This window comes from Pleurodeles waltl, chromosome 7, assembly GCF_031143425.1.
Source record: "Pleurodeles waltl isolate 20211129_DDA chromosome 7, aPleWal1.hap1.20221129, whole genome shotgun sequence".
NCBI classification, from domain to species: Eukaryota; Metazoa; Chordata; class Amphibia; order Caudata; family Salamandridae; genus Pleurodeles; species Pleurodeles waltl.
The window spans coordinates 1,040,294,755-1,040,318,919 of record NC_090446.1 but is presented as its reverse complement, the minus strand read 5'-3'; the positions used below and the strand labels follow the sequence as shown (position 1 = coordinate 1,040,318,919).

General features: G+C 46.4%; 1 protein-coding gene across 2 annotated transcripts in view; it reads right to left on the bottom strand.

The window, feature by feature from the left end:
• The window catches only part of PRKCA (protein kinase C alpha), a 1,238,381-nt gene that overhangs the window by 33,858 nt on the left and 1,180,358 nt on the right, over positions 1 to 24,165 (bottom strand). For both annotated transcript variants that reach the window (XM_069199886.1, XM_069199888.1), the window contains one exon: positions 4,939 to 5,046. In XM_069199886.1, coding sequence (XP_069055987.1) covers positions 4,939 to 5,046 — 108 coding nt within the window. The remainder of the gene's footprint in view (positions 1 to 4,938; positions 5,047 to 24,165) is intronic.

The following is a 24,165-nucleotide window of genomic DNA, read 5'->3' as shown; positions in this document are numbered from 1 at the left end:
ATTCTAGAACGAAAAGGATCTTTGTTGCAAGTAAACACAGTTTCAGAAATGTATCACTTTTAAGTATCAAATGCACTTTGGCTGTAATTTCGAAAGTGAATATAAGCTTTGTTACACAAAACTTTTCAAAAACAAAAGTAGACACGGCAAAAATCATTGAAGGCAATGCAGTCCTATGGGGGGGAATACAAGCACAGTTTACAGGTTAGTACCCAACTTACATTCCCAGTCTTCAGGGGTTTAGGTTTCCACAGGGAAAGGTTCAAGGGGATACCAAGAGTGCATAACTCGGGGCCGGCTGGGTGCAGAGGTCAAAGATGGTGTTGGGTGCCCAATGGAAACCAATGGATACCGGGGGCACTTAGAAAGACACGGTTTGCAGTTAAATAGCATCAGCTTTAGGGCACAGGCTCTGGGTGTTTAGATCAGCACTGGGGGGGGAGGGCAACAGAACAGCACCAAACATACACCCTCAGTCAAATCAAATCAAATCAAAATAATTTTTATAGAGCGTGCTACTCACCCATGAGGGTCTCAAAGTGCTGGGGGGGAGAAGGGTCACTCTTCGAACAGCCATGTCTTGAGTTTCTTTCTGAAAAGCAGGAGGTCTTGGGTCTTGCGGAGGGAGTTCTAGGCCTTGGGGTGGGGTAGGAGAAGGATCTGCCTTCTGTGGTGGTGCGTTGAATACAGGCACGGGTGCGGCCGGAGGCAGGGTACAAACAGAGCTTCGGGTGCCCAATGCAATTCAATGAGGATCTCTCCGTTCACAAAAGAGGATGCAGGCTTGATCCAGGGAGCTAGAAGTAGTGGACCAGTGGCTGGACAGGTACGCTTGGATGCCACTGGACGTCGGTGGACCATCAGCTGGGTTTCCCAAGGACAAGGCCACTGTCCTCGGGAGTCCTTGGTCTTTAGGGAAGGCAAGCAGTCGTCTCAGGGTTTATAGAGGTTGCTGGGCCTGCGGGATGAGTCATCTTTTGTAGCAGGAGTCTTGAAGCTGCAGACAGCCAGTAGGGCTGGGGCCAAGTCAGTTGTTATCTGGAGTCTTCACTGCTGGTGAGGCTCTTCAGTCCTTCTTCTTTAGGTCGGACAGAATCTGAAGAACAAGGTTCAGGGGTACCCTTAAATACCAAATTGCGGGGGCGTTAAAAAAGTCGAGGGCGGCAGCCAATGGCTACTGACCCAGAGGGTGGCTACACCCTTCCTGTGCCTGCTCCCTGAGGAAAGGGGGCACATTCCTAACCCTATTGTCTATCATCCTCCAAAGCAAGATGGAGGATTCTGAAGAGAGGGGTTTACCTCAGCTCTGGGCATCCTAGGGGTGGACACTACTTCTCGTGTTTACTAATTTTCCCGCCAGACCCGCCACCAAAAGTTGGGCTTGGTCTGGGGTGCGGGCATCACCACTGCTGGAGTGCCCTGGGCCAGCAAAACAAAGGGCAGAAGTCTTAGAGGCACACCGTCAAGTGTTGCTCTTCCTGCAAGGGGGAGGTGTGAAGCACCTCCACCCAGAGCAGGCTTTGTTCCTGTCTCCCAAGAACACAAAGGCTCTCACCTCATGGGGTCAGAAACTTGTCTGGTGGTGGCAGGCTGGCAAAGACCAGTCAGCCACACACTAGAGAGTTGGTCAAATTTCAGGGGGCATCTCTAAGATGCCCTTTGTGTGCATTATTCAATAAATCTGGCATCAGTGTGGGTTTATTGAGCTGCGAAGTTTGATACCAAACTTCTTAGAATTCAGTAAATCTATCAGGGAGCTGTGGAGTACCTAGTGACCAACTCCCAGCCCAGGTACTCAATATGGGGACACTGCACTTACAGTGTCTAACAGTGTTAGATACTGTAGGGGCACATTGCTCATTCAGCTATGCCTTCACCTGTGGTATAGTGCACCATGCCCTAGGGCTGTAAAGCCTGCTAGAGGGGTGACCTACCTATGCCACAGACAGTATTTTGTAGGTATAGCACCCAAGGAGGGGTGCCATGTTGACTTTACCTTTTTCTCTACACCAACACACACAATCTTCAATGGCAGTGTGCATGTATTTGTTGAGGGGTCTCTGAGGGTCGCATAATACTTGCTGCATCCTTCAGAGACCCTCTCTGGCCACATGGCCCTTGGTATCACTGGCACCTTTTACAAGGGACTTAGCTGTGTGCCAGAGGTGTGCCAATTGTGGAAGCAATGGTACAGTTTAGGAAAAGAACACAGGTGCTGGGGCCTAATCAGCAGGATCCCAGAACACACTCAGTCAAGTTGGCATCAGAAACCAGGCAAAAAGTGGGGTGACCATGCTAAAAGGGACACTTTCCTACAAACTGCATGGGAGGATATCATGATATCTATCAGGATTTTGAGGAATAAGGTACTGCAGAGATGATCCCTCATATGCTAAATCATGGAGGTAATGACAGCCTGGGTGACTACTCGAGCAGCAAGACAGCCTCTACCTTAGCCAATCAGAGCTTCATGAAGCTCTGTTGGTACATTCCACTTAAATAAGAAGATGATCCCGTCCAGCTGGACACAGAGAATCTGAAGGTGGTGTTTAAAGTTGTCTCCAATCTACCTATGAACCTAGAACTGCTTTAACTAGTACAGTCTGGCAACACCCCAGCCCTCCTATGCCTCCTATGCTGGGGAAGCTGAGAGGTTAGTTTAGCCATCAGAATACACAGGTAAGACTGGTCAGAAATCTCTCACGCAGTTGGTAGTTCCAGCTAATGATAATCCTACAATATATTACCACAAACATCAATTATTTGGAGACACAAACAAAATCAAAACATTTCGCTAATACGTCAAATGTGTCACTGTGCAAATCAGCACCAGGCAGCGATGTTATACAACTCAAACACCAAATAGGAGTAAATTAGTGTTACAAACTGAAGGCTGTCCCAACGTCTGACCATTGAAAAAGTAAATAGGAAGACTGAAAAAAATCAAACGTCCTACGGATGTGTAGCTTTTAGATAGAGCAGGGTTCCTGCAGGAGGTAGAATGGCTCGAGGGAGGTCTGCAGGAATGAGATGTCTTCAGCATGGAGCTGTCAGGATGAAGGAAGGGAGCGGCATGCTTTGAATGAGAGAAAGAGAAGGGGCCTCTCGCAGTAGTATTCACTTTAATGGTGGCAAAGGAATATAATTAGCCAAAGCAAAATATATCTGCTTTCCAGGAAACGATGCAAGCTAATGCTGCTGAATGGAATTAGTTCCAGTCAGATCTTCCGAATGCGGTGATGGTGTAGCACATAACTTCAGACTGGCAGCAGAGAAGCAGGTGGCTCGCACCAGCGATCAGCAAATGGTGGTGTGCTGGCAGTCTGAATGGCTTCCAGCAGAGCTAAAGCAGCAGCAGACGGCAAGGATAGACACTGATGCCAAAGGTGGATCGCACAAAAACAGGAAAATGGCCCAAGTGTTCTATGTGACATCTTTGGCTGTGAGTGGTGCATCCCACATTACCCTCTTTGGAAACACTGCGCATTCCACCAAAGATACTGTGTCGAAGCTGAAGAGTGAAAGGAACTTAGCATCACAGACTTTTTAGACGGCAAATGAGTGCGCCAGATTTAGGATTGCCTGGGCCAGCCTTACCCCTTTTGATATAGGCTGCCTTACTGCCAGGTGCCAGAGCTGAATAGAAGGCTACAGAAACAGAGGGAATCATTGGTATCAACATGCACTGACCGCTGAAAGGACGTAGCTTCTTAGGGGAAATCAACAGGCATCATGGACTGCAGTTTATCAAATCTTTCTACCAGCAACCGAGGCCTGAATAAGAGGAGTGCACACAACTACTATCAGGCCTGTTCTTCATTCCTTCTGCGTTTGATTGATGGCACTAAATTGGTGGAGGCTTTAATATTAGTAGTGCGAGCCCGAATCCCTGAACTTCAATGCCACCTGAGTATCAGCCCATAGAGGCCAGAGTAGCACGCTGTGAGGCCTAAACTGTGCTGTAGTGATATCTTTCTTCTTACAAAGTAGCAAAGCTGCACACGGCTGATGAAACCCAAACAGAATGACATAAATAAGCTTCTGTATCGAAATAATGTGAGGGAATGTTTACTAGACTGATAGCTGTAAAGCCCAATATGTACAATTATAGTGTTGGATAGTTCCCAAATAAAAACTGATCGATTCAAGGAACTTCTGTCACCTATAACTTTCCAAATACACCTCTGTAAAATAATCCCTTTTCCCATATGACTTGGGCAATACTCTAAACATTCATAAAAGACCGTCCGGCCTGGTCAGTAATTGCACAATGACAAGATGCCTGGTTGACCTCTCTAGAACTCTTCACAACCACTCCTTACTATGCCGCCTGGATGCACTATGAAAATACATTTTTGCTTATAATAACGAATGTGTTTTTTATGAAGGAATTGGTTTCTTCTCGATGAATTAGATAAAATAACTGTACTCGTGTTTCTCCATTACAACTTAGCGCAAATTAAACAACCACGATATACTTCTAATTACAGCAACACCTCAGGAAGCACTAGGTATCACTTGCATTGAGTAGCATGGTCTCTTACACCTGCATAGACCATTTATCACTATGACATCCTGCTGGGTGAGGAGAGATTTGTGCCACCTATAGGCAGAGGACCACACTTAGGCTGGTATAACACACTTATAGCTGATTGATCACACTTTTATAAGCTTCCATATAGGGGATATTTTAGAAGTAAAAAGTACTCACGTTTATTTGCTACTTGTGCCCCCATTAGAATATGTTACAATGAAATAATTTAATCCAGATCTGCACTCCTAAAACTCTTCTTAGTAAAATGGAGGATGTCAAAAATGGTGAATGACTCATATTTTAGTGCTAGATGAAGTAAGGGCCGTCTTTTCATGTTTTAGACATCACACCACAAATTAAAGAATACATGGCATGATCAGAGAGAGATGTGGTTCCATACTCACCCCCTTGCAGATAGAAACAGCTTCTTTGGACATTGATTTTGGATACGAGACATTGTGCTCCATTATAGACTGGAAAAGTTCATCTTCATCTTCCCCATCGAAAGGAGGCTGAGGAAACAAAATGGGTGGTTTAGAATGTTTAACACATTTTTCTACGTAGCCATGTATCATTTACATATTCACCGCAATGCTGTGAGTGAAACCGCCACATAGAACCACTTGAAATGCACTCTGTAGCTACTGTTAGCAGCTAAGAGTGCTATTCAACCTCTCTGGGCATACAGCTCATTCTAAGATTTGCTATGTGATTTGGCATTTACAAAGCACTTTGTTACTAGGAGACAGAGTTGTCTAGGCACTGACAATAAGGGGTTCCAACTCGCAATTAAATGACAGAGAAGAGATGGGCTTTCAGACGTATGTGGAAGAGGTTTCCATAGCAGTGACGGCTCCTCCGTTTGGGTGGAGGAGAGTCGCCACACCCCCACTGCGAGCAACGGCAGCTGCACAACCTTTACCAGAAATCTTTTCCAGAAAACAGTCATAAACGTTGTTTATGATTGTTTTCTGGTAAAACTTTGTTTAGGATTGTTTTCCGGTAAAGGGGGTGGGGCCACAGGGTGACTTGCACCCCTTCAAAGCACATGTGTGTTCGACCAGCCATCTCGGGCTGGCCAAATACACATGTGCACAGAGCTCTCTCCAGCCCTGCACAGGCCCCTGGGGGCCCCCTGCACTGCCCATGCACTTGGCATGGGCAGTGCAGGGGCCCCTGTGCAGTGCCCCATCGCGCAGGTCACTCCTGCGCGACGGGTGCAGCTGCACCCGTCACACAGAGGTATTGGCGTCAATGTCCCGGCCAGGCATACCTGTGGGCCGGTGGGCGGAAACAATGTTTCCGCCTGCCAGCCCACAGGAATGTTCTTTATATGGCCGGCGGGGTTCCGGGGGCGCTGGCGGTCAGTAGTGAGACCGCCAGCATGAACACGGCGGTTTCGACCGCCGTGTTCATAATGAGGGCCTTTGACTGGGCAGACATTGTGTGCTTCCACTGAGAAACAGTGCACTTACTGCACTTTCTGTCATGTGAGAAAGCTTATGCTCAAAACAACAGGACTCAGTTGGTTACGGTTAAAAGCCACTGACTAAGGCTAAAGGCCTGATCTATTTATTACGAAAAGGTATGACAAATGCATCAGGCCTCACATATTAACTGTGAAAAGCATATTAGGAAACCAATATACCTACAAAGGTGGATGGTCATTCTACTGTGTTAAAGCTTGCTGAAAACGATTTTGTTAGATATGTGTTTTATGATGCATTCTTATAGCATTTTAGGGAGGGTTGTGTATTGTTTTTCTAAATGTAATTTATACATATTTGTACACAATTTACCTTATGGGAAAGTTTATGCAAAATACAGTAGGTCTTTGCTGGTTTTGGTGATAAGCAAGTGGTTAAGATTATATGCCTTTTTGGTTAATTCCAAAAATCATGTCAGAGGCTATAGGTCTAGCCTATTTATTAAAAAATAATATGAATAATGCAGTAGGCCGGACGTACTTATGGTGAAACTCACCTGTAACAGCCAATAGACTTTTAAGGGGAGAGTGTTCTTGCAGTGTTATACAATGTAAACAAGTTACATGCATTCTTACAGATTACGGTAGTGGGCAAGAGTTTTGGGATTAGCCTCCTCCTACCCCCTCTGACAAGGCTTAAAGGTAGAAGATCTGCAGTTAGATATTCCTGTTAACCCTTGTAGGAGGGATTGAATACTGTGTTGCTAACTGTGATTTTGTGTATATTTATAACTCTCTGATTTTATACTTGAGGGCAAACTAGTAGGAAAGCGTATGCAGAATTCACTAGACCTGAGGTGGTTATAGGGACAAGCAAATGATAAAAGCAAAAAGCCTAATTGGTTCATTGTGAAAAGTTATACCAGAACAGAAAGATCTGATAATTTTATTATGAAAAGCTGTGAGTAAAGCATGTAGGCAGGACTTGCATATAGCAATACATGCATTGTCTCAGATCACCATAACAGGCACAGAAGCTTGCTTCAGGGCCCTCTCTAACAAAACCCTGGGGTAGAGGATTTGCACTGTGAAAATTATTTTTATGCTCTATAAAGAGGGTTTGTACATTGTTTTGTCAACTTTAAATATATATACATTTGTAATTTATTGTTACATGATTTCTTATTGATTTATGTAATGAGTAAGTGTTGGACATGACACTTCTTAGAGAATTTTCCTGAAAATGTTTACTTTGTTAACCCAGTCTTTGCTCACTCCCTGTGCATGACCATAGGACTCTGGGCACTTCTCCACTGTATGGCAGTGAAAAAGTGGGCGCGCCCTTCCTACCTTTTTTAGGAAGGGGTGGTTATGGACAGGGTTGAGGTGCTGTACCCAGGAGGACCCTGTAGAAAAGGTACCCCACATATCCGTGGCAGGTACGGCCCTGGCTACTAGGGGAACGTTGCACTGTGTGTGCCACTCCCTGGAAGACCCTGTCAACCATATCTTAGGCCCGATTGGATGGGCCTGAGGGAGCGCTAGTGCGCCTGTGCTCAGGGTGGAAGACTCTCTGCAGGGGCCAACCTTGAGCCAGCCTTACACCTCCCCTGGAGGGCCATGAAGATGAGGAACGTGGTAGGTCTGGGCCAAGCACAGGCCAGGTATACAAAGGTGTACTCTGCCATGGTAGGGAAGACCCCCACTTAAGTGTCCCCTACCTAGGGGAGCCGGCCACATCCATGGGGATGGGCCCGTCCTTTAGTAGTGGCCTTGGACCAGTGACACTCTCCACCTGTATGTGCAGGGTGGAAGTGCGCACATGTCCTCTACTAGGTGAGGTGTGTCGCTAACCAACGTGTGCCAGGCCAGCCATGCCAAGTCCCAGGGTGTGCACTTAAGCCAGAAGGCCATTAGAGGTGCTGAGTCTGGTACAACAGGCCAGGTGGTGACCACCTACACGATGGGGTCTTCATGTATGCTGCACCAGGCCTAACTTGTCAATATGTGCCCCCTTGCCTAGGGGTGTCTGAAGATATATTGAGCCTGGCCTAACAGGCTTCTATGTGCACATTGGTGTTTATATATATATATATATATATATATATATATATATATATATATATATATATATGTATATATATATGTATATATATATATATATTGAACTTGGTGTAGCTGGCCTCTAGGTGCCTACCTCCACCAAGGTTTCATACATATAGTGAGTATGGAACAACATGCAAGTGTTGCATGCTTGCACATGGGGGGTTTCCTAGAGATATATTGGACCTGGCATCACTTGCCAGGGTGTGCACACTTGCACACGGTTATTCTAATATAGGAACTGAGCCTGATAGCGCAGGCCAGTATACGCTCCCACTTGCCCCCTTGTGGTGGCTTTAACCTAAATTTCCAGCCTTCCTCTGCAGGCTCGTGTGTGCACCAGGACACATGTGCCCAGGGAGTGTGGAATACCCATGCATTTTCGCACTGCCCATGAGAGCTGCTCCTCTTATAAGGTAACGTGGGAGAAGGTGTGTTATTATGTCTGGCTGCAATAGAAGATTGCAGGGGAGCAGCCTCATGATGCTTAGTATCATTGGATTCAGAATGAAACCCCCTCTTATGGTAAATGTGGTTTTGTTATTAAAGCCCTAGAAATGCCACTTCTATGAAGTGGGCATACCTACGTTCTAATATGCTTCATGTGCCTTATAAATTCAGCTTCATTCCACTTGTTGCGGGGGAAGAGCACATCTGTGCATTCCACAAGGGACTGCTATAAAACTTGGGCATCCATATTGACAGACTCCTGTTACTTAGGGCCTGAGATAGATTGACTGGAGGAGAGGTGTCTGATAGTTAGGCTCTCGGAGCCAGAGCATGGCCCCATTAAACAAAGATCTGCATTCCATGGCCTCAGAGTGGACAGGGAGGAAATTTAGGGGAGACTTCTGTGGTTCAAAGAAGAACCCTTTGAATCACATCAAACTTCAAAGGTACACTTTAGTATAACTAGGGGGTACTACCCATCAGAAAAGTAGAGTTGCATCTATGGAGATGCAGGACCGGTATTGCCGGACTACGTGGTGCACACAGCCAGGGGAATCTGTTGTGCACAGGAAGCTAACTGTCTGAGGAAGGGATCTGTGCACCCTTCCTGCATTGTGGCTGGCCTGAGCCGACTGCCTGCTGCTGTGTAGTAACTCGAAGTGTGCCCTTCCAGGTCAGGTTGGCCTGTCCCTTGTTCTCTGCGGAGGTCTCAGGGACATCAAAGACCTCTTGTGAGGGACTTATCTCATCTGCTGGTATCATCTGGAGAGTGGATGCCTGTTCTGCACCAACAGCGTATGCTGTACTCCACCTTACAGCAGAGGCGTAAGCTTGGACTGAGTATTGTGTCTGGAGACCAGAATTGCCTGGTGCGGAGCTTGCCAAATAATGCCCGCACTTCAGATGAGTGGTCCTTCATCATGGGGACCATGGCACGCTGAAACATCTTGTGGTGTGAACGGGATCACACGGTGTGGGACTGCGCATGGCCTGCTGTGATTGAGTGTGTTGCATTTCTCAAGTGACCCTCAGCTGCACACGCATTGCGTGCTGTGACCCGTTCCTAGGTGGGAACCCTCACAAGTGGGGGTGCAACCAGAGTTTATACTCTGCCTCATATGGCATGGCTGAACTTGCGTCAAAGTGTGTGACCTGGGAGTCTCTTGTGACTAAAGTCATTGCATACCAGACATGGTGCTTCATTCCAGGGAGGTATGGAAGCAAAGTTCCTTGAGTCACTGGATTGTCCAGACCGACTCAATCCATTGAGTGCTGGACATTGTGCCTCATTCTAGAGGGTTGCAGAATTTATGTTCTCTGTGGGAGTGTTTGGGATTGTCTGGTGTGGTTCAAGTCATCATGCACTAGACTAGTGCCTCTTGCTAAGGAGGTACCACATTGGGACTTGTCTTTGGAGTGATCGTATGGTCGGGCAGCACAGGTCATCGGGCCCCTGATGTTGTGCCTCATTCTTTGTGGTGGTACAGCACTAAGTACTATTCACATGGGATCATAACAGTCTTCATGCACTAGGTGCGGTGCCTCCTTGTACAGGGGGTGCGGACCTAGTAACTTTTTGTGTGCAACCGGAATTGTTGAGGGTGATTCAAGTCAACACGTCCCAGCGCATCTCTGTTCTGAAGGTGCTGAAATTGGTAACTATTTGGTAACATTGGATTGTCTGGCCGGGCTGAGCGCATCGGTGGCTAGTGGGTGCCCCCAATGACCCTCACCCTGGGTGTTGCAGACCTCTGAGTGAACTTCCTACTAGGAGTCCAAGTGTCTCCTTGCTAATTGTTGCCGGATCGACTGTTGTTTTTCCTCCCTCCCCCCACCTTGTCCCCGGGATCCTGCAAAGTGTGACTTTGGCCACAAGCAGTCTAGTATCCAGGGGATGGTTGACTCAATCTTTGGTATGTGGTGGGACGGAATAGCTGAAGCTGGTTGAAGGGTGGTTTGTGGTCCAGGGAGCCTGCAGACACAGTGGCATCCAATAGCAGGATATCACAGCACTGCATTAAGGTGCCGGGAGCAACTGCGTACAAGTGTGTGTGCAGACTGATACCCATGGCACAGCACAGCACAGCGTGGATGTATGGGAGTGAGTGCAGTTGAATGCAAGGCCAGCACCATGGTGTTGCTGGTCACGTTTTTCTGCCAGTAAATTCCTATGGCTGGCATTACAAATTACTAGTGTGGCCTAGGCGGCAGTGCTATGTGGAATTGTTCCAAACCTTGTATGTACTTATTGCTGCTAACGCTTGGAACAAGGGTGCACCCTGAATTTATCTGTTACATTAAAGTTGATAAACTCTAGGGTGAGTCTTGTGCGGACAACGTTTGGCACTGCATGAGGGTGCAGGAAGAGAAAGTATTGTTTTCTCATTTGTACATACTGTTGTTGGTGTTACACATAGTTGAGCCTAATATTGGGAATTCTGTTTCTAAAAGCAGTTTATGCCCAGATTTACATGATAGTCCTGCTGTGTTGACAATGTGTGTGTTGAATACAATTGTTATTAATCAAAGTTTATAGAGCGCAACTACTCACCTGTTAGGGTCTCAAGGAGCTGAGGGGGGGTGTAGCATGTACCATAGGTGGATTAGAAAAGCCATGTCTTCAGTTGCAATCGTGAAGCTGGGGAGGGAGGTAGTTTGTCTGAGGTGGATGGATAAGGTGTTCCAGGTGGTGGTGGTGAGGTAGGAGATGAAGCTTCCTCCTGTTCTGGTTTTCCTGATGTGGGGTACTTCTGTGAGGGAGAGCTAGACTGAGTGTAGGGTCCTGTGAAGTATGTGGAAGTTGAGTCGCTGGTTAAGGTAGGCAAGTCTGGTGTTGTGTAGGGCTTTGTGTGTGTGGGTGAGGATCTTGAAGGTGATTATTTTCTCTTTGGGAAGCCAGTGCAGTGTGCGTAGGTGTTGTGAGATGTGGCAGTGTGGGATAGGTCGAGGATCAATCTGGCGGTGGCATTCTGGATGTTTTGCAATTTGTGGGTGAGTTTTTTGCTGTTATATAACTACATGGTGTGTCAAGCCTCATTTGTGCTGCTCAGCGTGGTTGTGGTGGCGAAGCGCTGTGCTATTGCTTTGCACATTGCCTCTGTGATAAGCCTGGCTTCTCTGTGCCAAACTACCCAAGGACAGGTTATACAGGGAGTTCAGTCAGCCACCTCTGACGGCAGTGGCAAGTTCTGAGTGAGTAGGGCCTTGCCTAAACCAACCAGAATGTGCTGCATCCAACAGAATGGATTTTGTTACTTGATAGCTTCCTTTGGCAAACCATGGGGGCAGAAGATTTGCACTGTGATAATCCTGCTAGACCCTCTTAGGGCTGCATGGCAGGTGTCTGACTGGTCCTTGTTATAAAAAAATCCTTAACGCACATATAAATTAATAGAGACTACTTGGTTCAGCTGTCTTTTATCTGAGTGAAATTCATATTCTGCTTTTCCCACTGCTAGCACACTGCATGGTGCAAGAAGTTAGCCCACTTCTGCCATTGACTCTATTGTCTGTGGTAACACAATTTCACCTGAAAACGTGCATGTCCCCCTTGAAAATCCTTTTTTTCTGTTTTAAAGAGCATCCTGCAGCTCCCCAGACAATCCTACAGGATCACTCATGTGCAACTAATTTCCTCTTTGGTGTACTGCATCCTGTGGGCCACTGTTTCTAAATTGTGTACCCATCTTCATATGTATTTTCCATTCATTTACTGTGATGGCCACCATGTTTAGAGGAATAAGTTACTTATCTTCAGTAACATCCTTTCTAGTAGAGACTCTATCTAGACTAACTTTTGAATATTCCCCAGTCGTCAGACTGGATCTGGAATCTTTTCAGTAGTACCTCTGTAATATGGTCCCTTAAGGCTCAGCACTGACACAGTTCTGCTCCCCAAATAACATACTGGCCTATATAGATGCCACTCTCATAAGCTGATGCCAGTTGCTTTTGAGACTGTCCACACCCCCAGATGCAGAGCCTCAAATGCACATCGAGAGACGGTGTAGAATTATTAAAGGATGGGTCCAACCACAAAATGCAGATGATGGGAGGGCTGGTAAGCAATCTGTGATACTATGGCTAGAAATAATCTTTACCAGGAAGGATGTTTTCCAAAGATAAGTAACTTGTTCTTCTCTTAGAGACTTCTAGCTGCAGATTCCTCATCTGCTGAATAGACACCAAAGCAAATCCTATTCGGAGATGGGTCAGTGGATGGACTCAAATCAAAAAGTCCTGCAGGACTGAGTGGGAAAATGCCCCTTTCAGGGAATATGACTGTCCAGGAAAAAATGCTTTGTCACTGCATGGAGGACACCCATGCAGTCTCCTGGCAAATTCTAGGACAGAGACTCATAGTCCTTCTGGAGGATGCTTCTTCACCTGTGCATAGTAAGCTCTTAAGGAAGAGCATGATTCAGGAGTTCTCTTCTGCGTTGTCTTGCCTTTTTCACTTCAGATAACCCCACAAATCTGATTGTCCACCCAGTGTTCTTCGGTAAGATCCTCCCTTGTGGCCCAACTGATAGAGTCTCTCCTTCACTTTAGAGGGTGAGGTGGAATATACTATGCTGGCAGGGTGATGGTTTGGCCAACATGGTTTGGCATCACAACTTTCATCATCATCAGGAAAGATGCCTGTGTCCGCAGAACCAGTTGTCTGGGAAGAAAGAAGTGAATGGTGGATTGACACACAGAGCATGAAGCTCACTCATGTGCCATGACGGCAATGAGAACACAGTCTCGATAGTAAGGAGCCATAAAGGGCAGCTGCAAAGCAGCTCGAACAAAGTGCACATTAGATAAGTAAGGACCAGATTAAAGTCCCATTGGAGTGTGACAAAAGGAGAAAGTGGAAACATATGTTGCAGCTCTTTTAAAAATTGCATCACCTCTAGTGGCTTAAGCAACAAGGGCTGATCTGGTAACCTTAAGATAGCCGAAAGGGCCAAAACAACTTAACTATGCCCAAAGAAAAAACCTTTCTGGGTAAGAGACAGAACAAACAACAGAAAGTCATATAACTTGATCTGGAGGGTGTAATTCTGGTATGTGCCACACCAAGCCACAAATCTGTCTCAACAACAGGTGTATACAGTTTTAAATTGAAGGACACCTCGCTGCCAAGATAACATCTACCAACTATGCAGAAAGGTCAAAGTTGTTGAGCTGTCATGGCTCAATCTCTATGCATGAAGATGGAGATTGGTGAGGCCTGGGTGTAGAACCTTGCCCTGATGCTGTGACAGCAGGTTCTCCCAGAGGGTCACCCTGTTCCGAGGACAGATGCTCAAGTCCAGGAGATCTGGATACCATACTTTTCATCCCAATCCGGAGCCACTAGGATGACTTTGACCTGGTCATTCCGGATCTTCTTAAGAACTCAGGGCAGTAGTGGTATCAGTGGAAAGGCATAGAGGAATCCTGGGTTCAACTCAAGGTTGAACATGTCTGCAAGCAAGACATGCTTTGGAAACTCCAGCATGCAGAACTGCTGACATTGCGCATTCTCTGCAGGGGCAAACAGATTGAGCCAAGGTTCTCCCTATTTACAGAAGAGATTCTGTGCCATTCTGGGTGTAGCTGCCATTCGTAATCCACTATGTGTTGATGGCTGGGCTTGTCCACGCTGGCATTTAGCGATACTGCCAGGTGGTTCACCACCAGGAAAACTCCTTGTTTTCCCAGCCATTTATACAGACATACTGGCACAGAGTCCATTTTCCCACCTTGCACTGTTTGTTGCAGTACTACATGGTTGTGGTATTGTCTGTGATTGCTAGTACCAGCCCCCCCTTGATGGATGACAGGAAGGCTTTCAATGCCAAGTGGATGGCCCTCAGCTCCAAAAGACTGATGTGGAGTCGGAACTCCATTAGAGACCAGAAGCCTCTGATCTTCACCTTTTCTAGGTGCCCACCCCAAACCAGAAGCAATGCATTGGTCATCACTGTATCAGTCACCACAGCTATGGTTTGGGATTGGAGAGGGGTCTGCCACTAACCCAAATGTGGTTGAGTAACCAACACTGCAGATCATTTGCAATATCCCCCAAAATCTGAATGTGGTTGGAGAGGGCTCCCTGATGTTGGACTCAATGGGATTTCAGATCCCAATGCAGAGCCCACATATACCACCTGGCAAGTTCAACCAGTAGGATGCAGGAGGCTATCAGTTTCAGCAGCCTCAGAGCTCAAAGTCGACCTCAAAGGAATCCAGGACCAACACTGAAAGATGGGGATCATAGCCTGAATGTCCTGGACTCTATTTTTGGGGGGAAAGGCACAAAACTAAACTGTGTCCAGACAGCTCTGAAGAAGGGGAACAGGTGTGACTTCAGCACATTGATAGTGAACCCCAAAGATGAAAGAAGGCTTGTTGTAGTCTGGATGTAGTTAACAACTGTCAGAGGCAAGCCTGCTTTTAATAGCAAGTCACTGAGGTAAGAAAAGACTGGCATCCCTAACCTCCGAAGATGTGCAGCCATAGAGATGAAAGGCAAGCATAGCAAACTGAAAATTCTCCTCTCCCACCACGAACTGCAGGTGACGCCGGAGGCAGGCAGGATGGAAATATGGAAATAGGCATCCTGCAGGTCCAACACTTTCATCCAGTCTCCAGGGTCAAGGGCAGACAAGACTTGGGCCAAGGTGAGTATTCTGAACTTCTCCTTCCAGAGGAAGGAAATGAGCGGGTGCAGATCTAGACGAGTCGAAAGACCTCTGTCCTTCTTGGCCTCCAGAAAGTAGCAGGAATAAACACCATGTCTTACTTAGGCACCAGCACTATCTGGACAGCTTCTTTGGCCAAATGGGCTTGCACATCCGGCTGCTAAAAAAGAGAGATGGTCTTCCATCAGTCATTGAGAGGACGGTGGAAGGTGCAACACAGAAGAGAGAAAGGGTCCTGGACCCTTGGAAGTTGGCCTGAAGATGTTTTGCCAATCCATCTGTGGATCCAGCAGAACCAATGCATCTCCTCTGCGGCACAGTGCATCTCCTGCAGATCCAGCACATCGCCATTGCTGTGTGGTGCATCACCTTCATAACTGAAGCATCACTACTGCTGCGCAGACTTCTTCGACACAAGGATATTGCCTCGCCAGCGCAGCCAATTGGAACCGCCGCTGCACAATGCATATCCACACAAAAACGTCTCTTCACACATTGCAGCTCCCAGAACTGCCATTGTGCAACACATCTCCTTATATGGACCTCACGTCACCTCTGCTCCGGCCTAACTGGGTCCCTGCACCAGACCTGCGACCATTGTGACTGGCCTGAACCTATGACTTTGTCATGTTTTGGCGCGACCAGATAACACAACTGGGTCTTTGCGTTTTTTGGCACTATTTTCACTTAAATCTTTAAAATTGCATTTATCCAGTTCTAATGGTTGTATTTTTGTTGTTTTATTCATTAAAATGTATTCTATTAGTCTAAATTAGCGTGGGATTTTTCTTTTGTTGTGTTTTCACTTCATTACTGTTTGAAGTGCTTCATAAATACTTTACACATTTCCTTTAACTTAAGCCTGACTACTCTGTGCCAAGCTACCAGAGGGCTGAGCACAGGTTACTTTGATGTTTGCTTTTGCCTCACCCTGCCAAGGATAGCGGTTCCTGCTTCAGTAAGATTTCACCCCCCTCAATCAGTAACTCGGGTCATAATCATTATTTGTCAGTCCCAAAGAGAGAATGTTGAGAATGTTGTCTAGGCTGCAAGTCAAGGAAGGGAAGCAGCGCCTTGGGTGGATTTGAGCATGGCCTAGAACCAGACAATCGGGCTGCGTCTTCAGTTGGAAAAGTCGGCATTGGTGTCAACATGCCAGGGGATGCTGTGGGTTGTGAAGCCGCCAGCGGAGTCAGAACCATAGCCGGAGGCAAGGTAAGTGCAGAGGGTCCTGCTAGCACTGTCGGTAAACCTGGTGGCAGTATCTCAGGTGGAAGGCCTTTTGGATCCTTTGGCCGCAAAGATGCACCAGAGGGAGTTGGCAGAGATCCAAGGAGGAGGAGAATGACTGCACTGAACTTTTCAGTCTGTCGCAGCGTGGCTGAAGGCTTGGGTTGAGTCGAATCAGCTGCAGAATTGGCTCCAGAGTATCCTGACTTCTAGAGCAAGATGAAGAAGGGTGGCACCACCCTTAAGCCTGTTCAAACTATTGTGAGTGAGTGGTGTGGTGTGAGTGGTGTGAGTGGTGCGAGGGAGTGGAAGTCCGCTTCGACTTCTTGTGTTTTTTAGGCTTTTCTTGAGGATTTAGAGAGAAGATTTTATACTTACCACAGGATTTTTATGTAAAGGGTAATTTGGACTTTACCCTTTGCAGGTATCTGGTATTTACTCACTTAATATCGAAGCATGTGAGCACTTACAGTTTAAGTGAGGTAGCGTCCACAATCATTAAACAACCAACTTCCTCCCCGCTAATGTGCTTGAATGTGTGTTTGCCTTCTGAAATATCTAGGTTGTCATGAAGTATTAGGAAATGTAATCCTTGTTATTTCTTTGATTGATAAAAATAATAAAGAATTAATATGGAAAAAACATTTGTAGCGCTAGTTCTAATCAGCAAAGTTGCTTAGAAATTCTTATTTTAATAAAAAGCAACAAACAGAAACCCGAGTTCGTAACGTTTTTTTTTTTTTACTGTAAAATATTCGTGCGAAAAGAAACTGTGCAAAATCAGTATTTATTGTTACATTCGTCGTATTTGGTTTGGAGAGGGTGCACGCTCTCTTCGACTAAGAGAAAAAACGCAATTGAACATAAATCCGACGTAAACAGTTAAAACAAAAAAACACGTCTAGTCTGGCCTCACTACTTGATGCAGCAACATAGCGTTTCAGACACCATTTATTCAGGCAGCATTCTAGTAAACAATAGCTCTGCAGCAGTAATTGAGGGCACACCGAGGCAATCAATGCAGCCGGCGATGGCTCCAGGCACGATCGTTCAGAACAGGCCGGATTTACGTGCGCAGTCAATACATTAAGGTCCTGACGTAAGAGGGTGGTAGTTTCCTTTTTTCGCGTTCAGGGCCCGCCTCGCTCGCAACCTCAAAAAGTCAACTGCATGGCTGAGGCTGCATAACGACCATATTCCTGCTCAAAGCCCGTTTAAAATATGTTGTTTTGCTTTTACCCACTATCTTCAGTCCTCACGTGCCATGAGTTTTCAAGTAATTTCTTTCGCATTCAAATTTGTCTATTCTTTGTTCTAGCCTGGTTTTGCTGCTCATTTCATTAAATGCAACCACAACATGTCAAGAGTACTCCACCAGCTCGAGTGGTGAGCCACTGAACCCTCGAGCCAGATGCTTGGCTCTGGGTCAGCTCGACGTCCTATTGGACCCTCGAGCAAAAAGCGAGACAAACTTTCACGTGGCTTCTGGCTGCCATCCCACACTGTAATCTCATGCACCCGGGATTAACAACAGATCTCAATTTGACCCTTTCATATAAAACAGGACTGAGTGAGATACCCGTCTACTTGGTGAGTTCAACAATGTGAAACCAAAAAATCTGGGATCAATTCCAGGTTTCTTTCTCGTTCAAATTTTGTGATCCTAGGCAACTATTTTAGTTCACGGAGTCTCCTTTCTGGACATTATTACACAGGACCTTTACATGCGCGAGCTCGGCTTGCAGACTGTAGAGAAACTCTTGTGTTTGTTTTAATACCCTATAATATTTATCACATGGCTCTAGTGCACATAACTGGCTTGCCTTTTCGTTCACTAGTGGCACTGTTGTCAAAGCGGGGTCGGGGCATGGGCGATTATACATTTTTGCATAAAGATTTCTAAGTTCTTGCATAAAAACTATCATTTTAATAAAAACCTTTCAATGCAGTCACGTATTCTGCATGTTAAAAGAAATGCATTTTTTTTTAATTTTGAAGAGACTTTGTTATATTTATACATGATGTTTGTTGCATGATATACTTGTCAGATATTTTACGTGGTTCGGCTCATAGACAGGGATTTAGAGCCAGATCCTGGGCTCACTTCCCTCCGTTTATTTCTTGGTTAGCCCAACTTTACAACCACCATAGCATCCCGACCTTACACACCAGAGGTCACAGAGCCCCTCTATAACATAAAACAACACAAGCATAGGCAATGGCAATCGTTTTAGACAGTGAAAAGGTTTTACCAAGTTTTATTGGAAAACAACACAGATTCAGCAGCTGAAGTAAAAGCTTCCCCAATGCAACTTCAGCAGCTGCAAGGCGTATGGCAGCAGCGAGTTTTCCTCTCTTTTTCTCACACACACTCTCACAAGGTACAACAAAGGCAGCCGCATCCGACTGTCATATTATGACTGCTGGTGGCTCTCGGCCATAAATTGGGCGGAGAGCCGCCAGCAGCCATACTGGTGGTTGGCAGTGTAGTGGAGGTTGCTCCATTGGCGCCGACATGTCAACACAACACTGCCACGCCTATTACAACTTAGTAGTAGGCTTGGCGCTGTTGTGTTGGCGTGGCGCTGGTGGCAGAGCAAGCACCATGGTCCCAGTTCTCTCTCAGACGACCACCCTGACCACCAGGTGTGAGGTGATCGACCGACTGGGGAGGGGAGGGCGGGTGTCGAGTGTTGTGTGCTTGAATGAGGATGTGTGTGTGAATGGAGGGGGGATGTTGTGTGTGTTCGTGAGCACATGTATGCAAGGGCATGTGTGCAAGTGTGAATGCGTGTATGCGGGGGTTGTTGAGGCCATGTGTGCATGTGTGTGTGAATGAGTGGGCGTGTATGTATGTATGTATGTGTGATGTGTGCCATGTGGATGTACTGGGATTGGGGAGGTGAAGGGGTTTGGAATGGGGATCGGGGTGGGGGGTATCACTGCTTGGGGGTGTGGGGGACTTCAGTTGGGCCTGGGGTGGGTCCTACATGGGGGGGTTGGGGAGTCCTGCAGTGGTGACAGGAATGAGCATTCCTGTTGCCAGTATTGTTACCGCCAGGTATTCCGTGGCGGGGCTGCTGCCACGGAATCCCTGGTGATAAGGATGCACAGAATAACGCAGGCTGTATTAAGTGGACCGCCGGGTCGAAGGTAGTCAACCTTCAGCCAGGTGGTCCTACCACCCTGGCGGTGCAGGTGGTAAACAGGCTGCAATACAGCCAGTCCACTTCCATTGTCAAAATTTGGAGGTCCTGCACCGCCATGCTGTCGGCGGTCTGGCCGCCACGGACTGGATGGGGCTCTTGTGTACTGTGCAGGAGGCTAGTAATTTCTGGGAATTTGAAGCTTTCATGTGGATTAATTGATGTAGTTTGACAGTGTAAGAGATGAACCATTGTAGGACTGTTTCAGCAAAGTCAAATCAGGTTTCCAGGGTGTGGATCAGTACTTGGTGGATGATTGCATAAAAGACTGCAGTATAATTAGGCAGCATCAGGAAACTAGGGCTCAGTGATTAGAAGGCCATCACCAGCTACCTGACTAGCGAGAATCTTTATTGTGCTGCATGCTCTGAAGCTGGATTGGAAGTTGTTAATTTTTTTTATTTTTTATTTTACTAATTTTGTACTGAATAGAGACTGCTTCCTCAATTTATTTTATGATAAAATATAGGTGGATGATGGGGCAATAGCTGGAGAGATAGTCTGGATACTGGGTGGGCTTTTGCAGTAGAGGGAAGTGTGAAGGCATTTCCACGGTGGGATTTCACAATGTTCGTGACGTAATGTCTTTGTAAGTGCTGGCTTTGAGGGAGCTAAAAAGGTCTGTGAGCAAGAGGAGGTGAAGGCTGTATACTTGGGGATGGAACCGTGGATAAATGGAAGCAACGTGGGTATCTGGATGGTGTTGATGCGGGTTCAGATATTGTTTATCTTCTCAGTGAATAAGTGATCAATGCTATTGCACTGGTTTGCTAGAGAGCTGACAGCGCTTGACTGATGTAAAAGACATTTGCTTCTGTTTGCTTTATGGATCATATTCTTGTCGCAGGTGACATTGGCTTCAATGATGAGGTATTTTGCATGCATAGTGGAGTGCTGTGAGTAGGGGTTGGTCTGAGTGAGACTGGATGTTAGTCTCTAGGTGCAAATCATGCACCATTGACAGAGAGTGTGACTCAGAACACAGAGAAATAGGAGACCGGTAGAATGACAGTGACACCCATCTCCACATCTTGTACACAGACTGTGGTTCTAAAAATTCTGGACCCATGTAATTTACTTTGCCACAGCAGTACGATTTTAGTATCAAAAGACCGATAATGACTAGTACACTAAGCATAAGCATTTTCGCTCAATTCCAGCAGCGTTTTCACCTCGAAATCGCCATTTTCGTCCTGCACTCATGGCTCCCATTTTATACACGGCAGCCATTTTTAAAAGTTGCCCTCACATAGGCTTATAATACAGTCAGATTTGATTCCAAGGACACGTACACCTTGATTGACTTTTCTCTGACCTGGGCAAGCTGGAACCATTGCCTCAGGCCAACCCTGTTTGGTCAGTCCCTCTCCCAGTGGCCGAATCAGATAGCATCAAGGCACACCATGCCATAAAACCCTTATTATCGCTCACACACCCTGCCTAATCTTGCTCACACCTGCACCTGCTCTTTTCTTCTTCTTACTTTACGAGGGGGAGGTGCCCGTTTTTATTGGGGGTCCACACTTATCTGATGTGAAATTCTAGGCCTTGCCGGGTAATTTATTATGGGTTGGATGACATGAAATATGAGGTTTCATCATGACACTGTTTTTTCCTTTGTAGTGAAATCATGTGAATGACCAACCAAAATGTCAAGAATGTTTGCCTGAAGCTTAAAAAACTGTATATAAGGAAACCTGATTTTGCATTGACATACAGTCTCCTGAGAACATACAAACCGTGCTGTTGTACTTCTAGGACGCTTGTTACTTGGTTGCAGCCAATAAATTTGATCTTTGACTTCACCTGGAAGACTCTGAGTTTCTGTGGTCTGAATCAGGAAAGTACCCGAGGTCTTTGGGTGTACCCTGGCACCGCTGGGTTACCGGATCAGTACCGGTTCTGAAAAACCCAGTACCTCAAGACCTGACGTGCCCTCTGTGTACCACGGAGAGGATTCACAATCCCCATTAAGGCATTTCAGAGAACAAAAGTAATCTTGTAACAAACACTCGCAAAGGTGAGAAAATTTTTCATCCTGTGTAATCTCCCTAAAGGAAGAGAAGTGTCATGTAAGAAAAAGGTTTTCCTCTTTTTGCAGTGCAGGTATCCACTAAAAGACATTTTGCCTAAAAACTGGAAAGCGCTCCATAAAACTGCAAACAACACAAAACCACACCATTATATAGAGGATGGAACTATCGACTCCATGTCACACAAACACACACAGTGAGAGAAGCGTGCCCTGCTCCTGCACATGCTAAACAGTCCTTGTACTTCAGCTCCTATTCCGTTCCCTCAATCCCTTTATCTCTAGTTGCTGAGCCAAGAGTAGAGGAGGTGCACAGAATTCACTTTTAGTTGTATAAACGGGTGTATTAAAATTAGCAACACAGCAAGATTGTCTCCTAAGAAAGATGCAAAGCGGACGCAGCAACACTGCGGGGCAACAGGTACAGCACAGGTATCCCCATGCACGGTTCATTCACACAGAACACAGGTACCATATAGAGCTAAACTAAAAGCTTTACTGATGCACAGCAAGCACAACACAGATAGACGCGGTGCATGCTTCACACACAGAACAGATACATCCCCAGCAGCAACAGTGCACACTTTCCTCACACAAAAAAGGCATAGCATGGAAATCAATCACAAACTGGTAGAGCACGGCTAGCAGCCGTCCCTCTCCCTCACAAAACTGGTACAGGATCTGTGCACGCTTTTCTTGCACAAATATGAAGATGAATGGCAGCAGCTGCAGAAGCTTCAATCACAACACTGATAAAGCACAGGAAGCAAGAAGCAGTGCAGGCATCCATCCATAAACGGATGCAGCATGAGAAGCAAGGAGCAGAGCCATCCTTCCTAACAAGACACACAAAGGACAGGCAGCAGCTGTAGAGGCGGCAGATTGACCATTAACGTAATATGGTGAATGCCACGGTGCTTTAAGTGCTTTGAGGCCAGCCACTCCGCTCTTGGCACAGGGCTGCGCCTGCCCAAAGACTACATCACAACGAGCGCTCACATTCCCCCTAAGCAGCAGCTCTAAAGCCGCATTTAGCTTGACAGGTTGATCGCTGCAGTGACTCCCTAACTTGTATTTGCAAGAGCCTCTTCGTATCTCAGGTACAAACCCTGTAGGGACATCGGATTGAGGCCACTTATGAGATATCTAATGTCAGTGTCTCTAGAGACATCCAGGGATCGGCATGCATGTCTTTCATGCGGCACTGTGTCATTAGCAACACCTTCAGACGTTTGTGGTGTTTTGTTATTTGCGATTTGTGTACCTCACAATCTACCCAGGAGCACCGTGCATACATGGATTTCTAAAACAAAACCTAGAAAAGTAACAATGGAAGTACAACTCCCAGAATGCACAGTGAAAAGCTGGGACTGACACAAGATGCCCATTATGGCATGAGGCTCTTTCACAGCTCTGTCTGCACATACAGCTCTGTCAAACGTGCAAGGCAGCAATCCACACCAGATAATTACCAGCGACACCGTGCACAATCTGTCTCATAGTGGAATAAGGTGCACTTGGGACTCTGAGCTTTGCTATACGTTTATGGGCCGTCTGCAGGATCAAATGCCTGTTTTTGAAAGATCAATTACTTTTTATGTTTATTTATGCTTCCAGTTCACATGCTGCAAGTGTAACTGAGGCTACCTATGAACAAATGATGAATACCATTATTGTAGTCAGGACATTTAAAAAATGAAATCTGTGTCTGCGCCCACAACGCACTGCTGTTTCCGCAGATGCTGCGAGAGATTATTAGCAAAAAGCACAGCGACTGAGAGATGAAAGTAGAATTGGGGAACATAGACAGATGTACAGAGACAGAAGGACAGAATCACACAGTGGGACAGGCCCACAGAGTAGAGACAAATACATGAAAATGAACTGACAGGGGTATAGGGATGATGGAAAGGTAAAAACAGTCAAGGCACGTGGGAGGGACAAGGGGCGGGTGAGGGATATAATAATTGGGGAAAAAAACGGACCTTTCTCACCACGCAGTTCCGATCCAATCCGCACCTCTGGCTGCCAGAAGTTGCAGGCACAGGCTCCTAGCCTGCCCTGCTGCCAATTCTAATGCTGCTGGCAGCATGAAAGCAGTGTTAGGTTTGGACGGATTACCCTGCCTGGGTGCTTCGAGGAACAGTGGAAGTCTCTGCCTGCTGTCTCCAATCTGACAACGCAGTGCCAGGTTGGAAAGAGCCTTGTCGCATGTGTGCTTGGCCAGCCAGAGACATCCGGCCAAACATACATGCACACTGAGGGGAGTGCTGTGCACTCTCCGTAGGTTCCTGTCACGCCCCATGGCCCTACCCCTTTTACAACAAAACCATAATAAAGGGGGGCAGGAGAGAAGTTCCTCCGCCATAGTGGCAGAGCCACCCCTGGGTAAAAGGATAGGGAAGGACAAAGAGAGGGACAAAGTGAGGGAAAGAGGGGAACATTAGAGACAGAGAAACACAGCGGGAGAGAAATAGGTATAACATATGCATAGATGGAGGTGGAGTGAG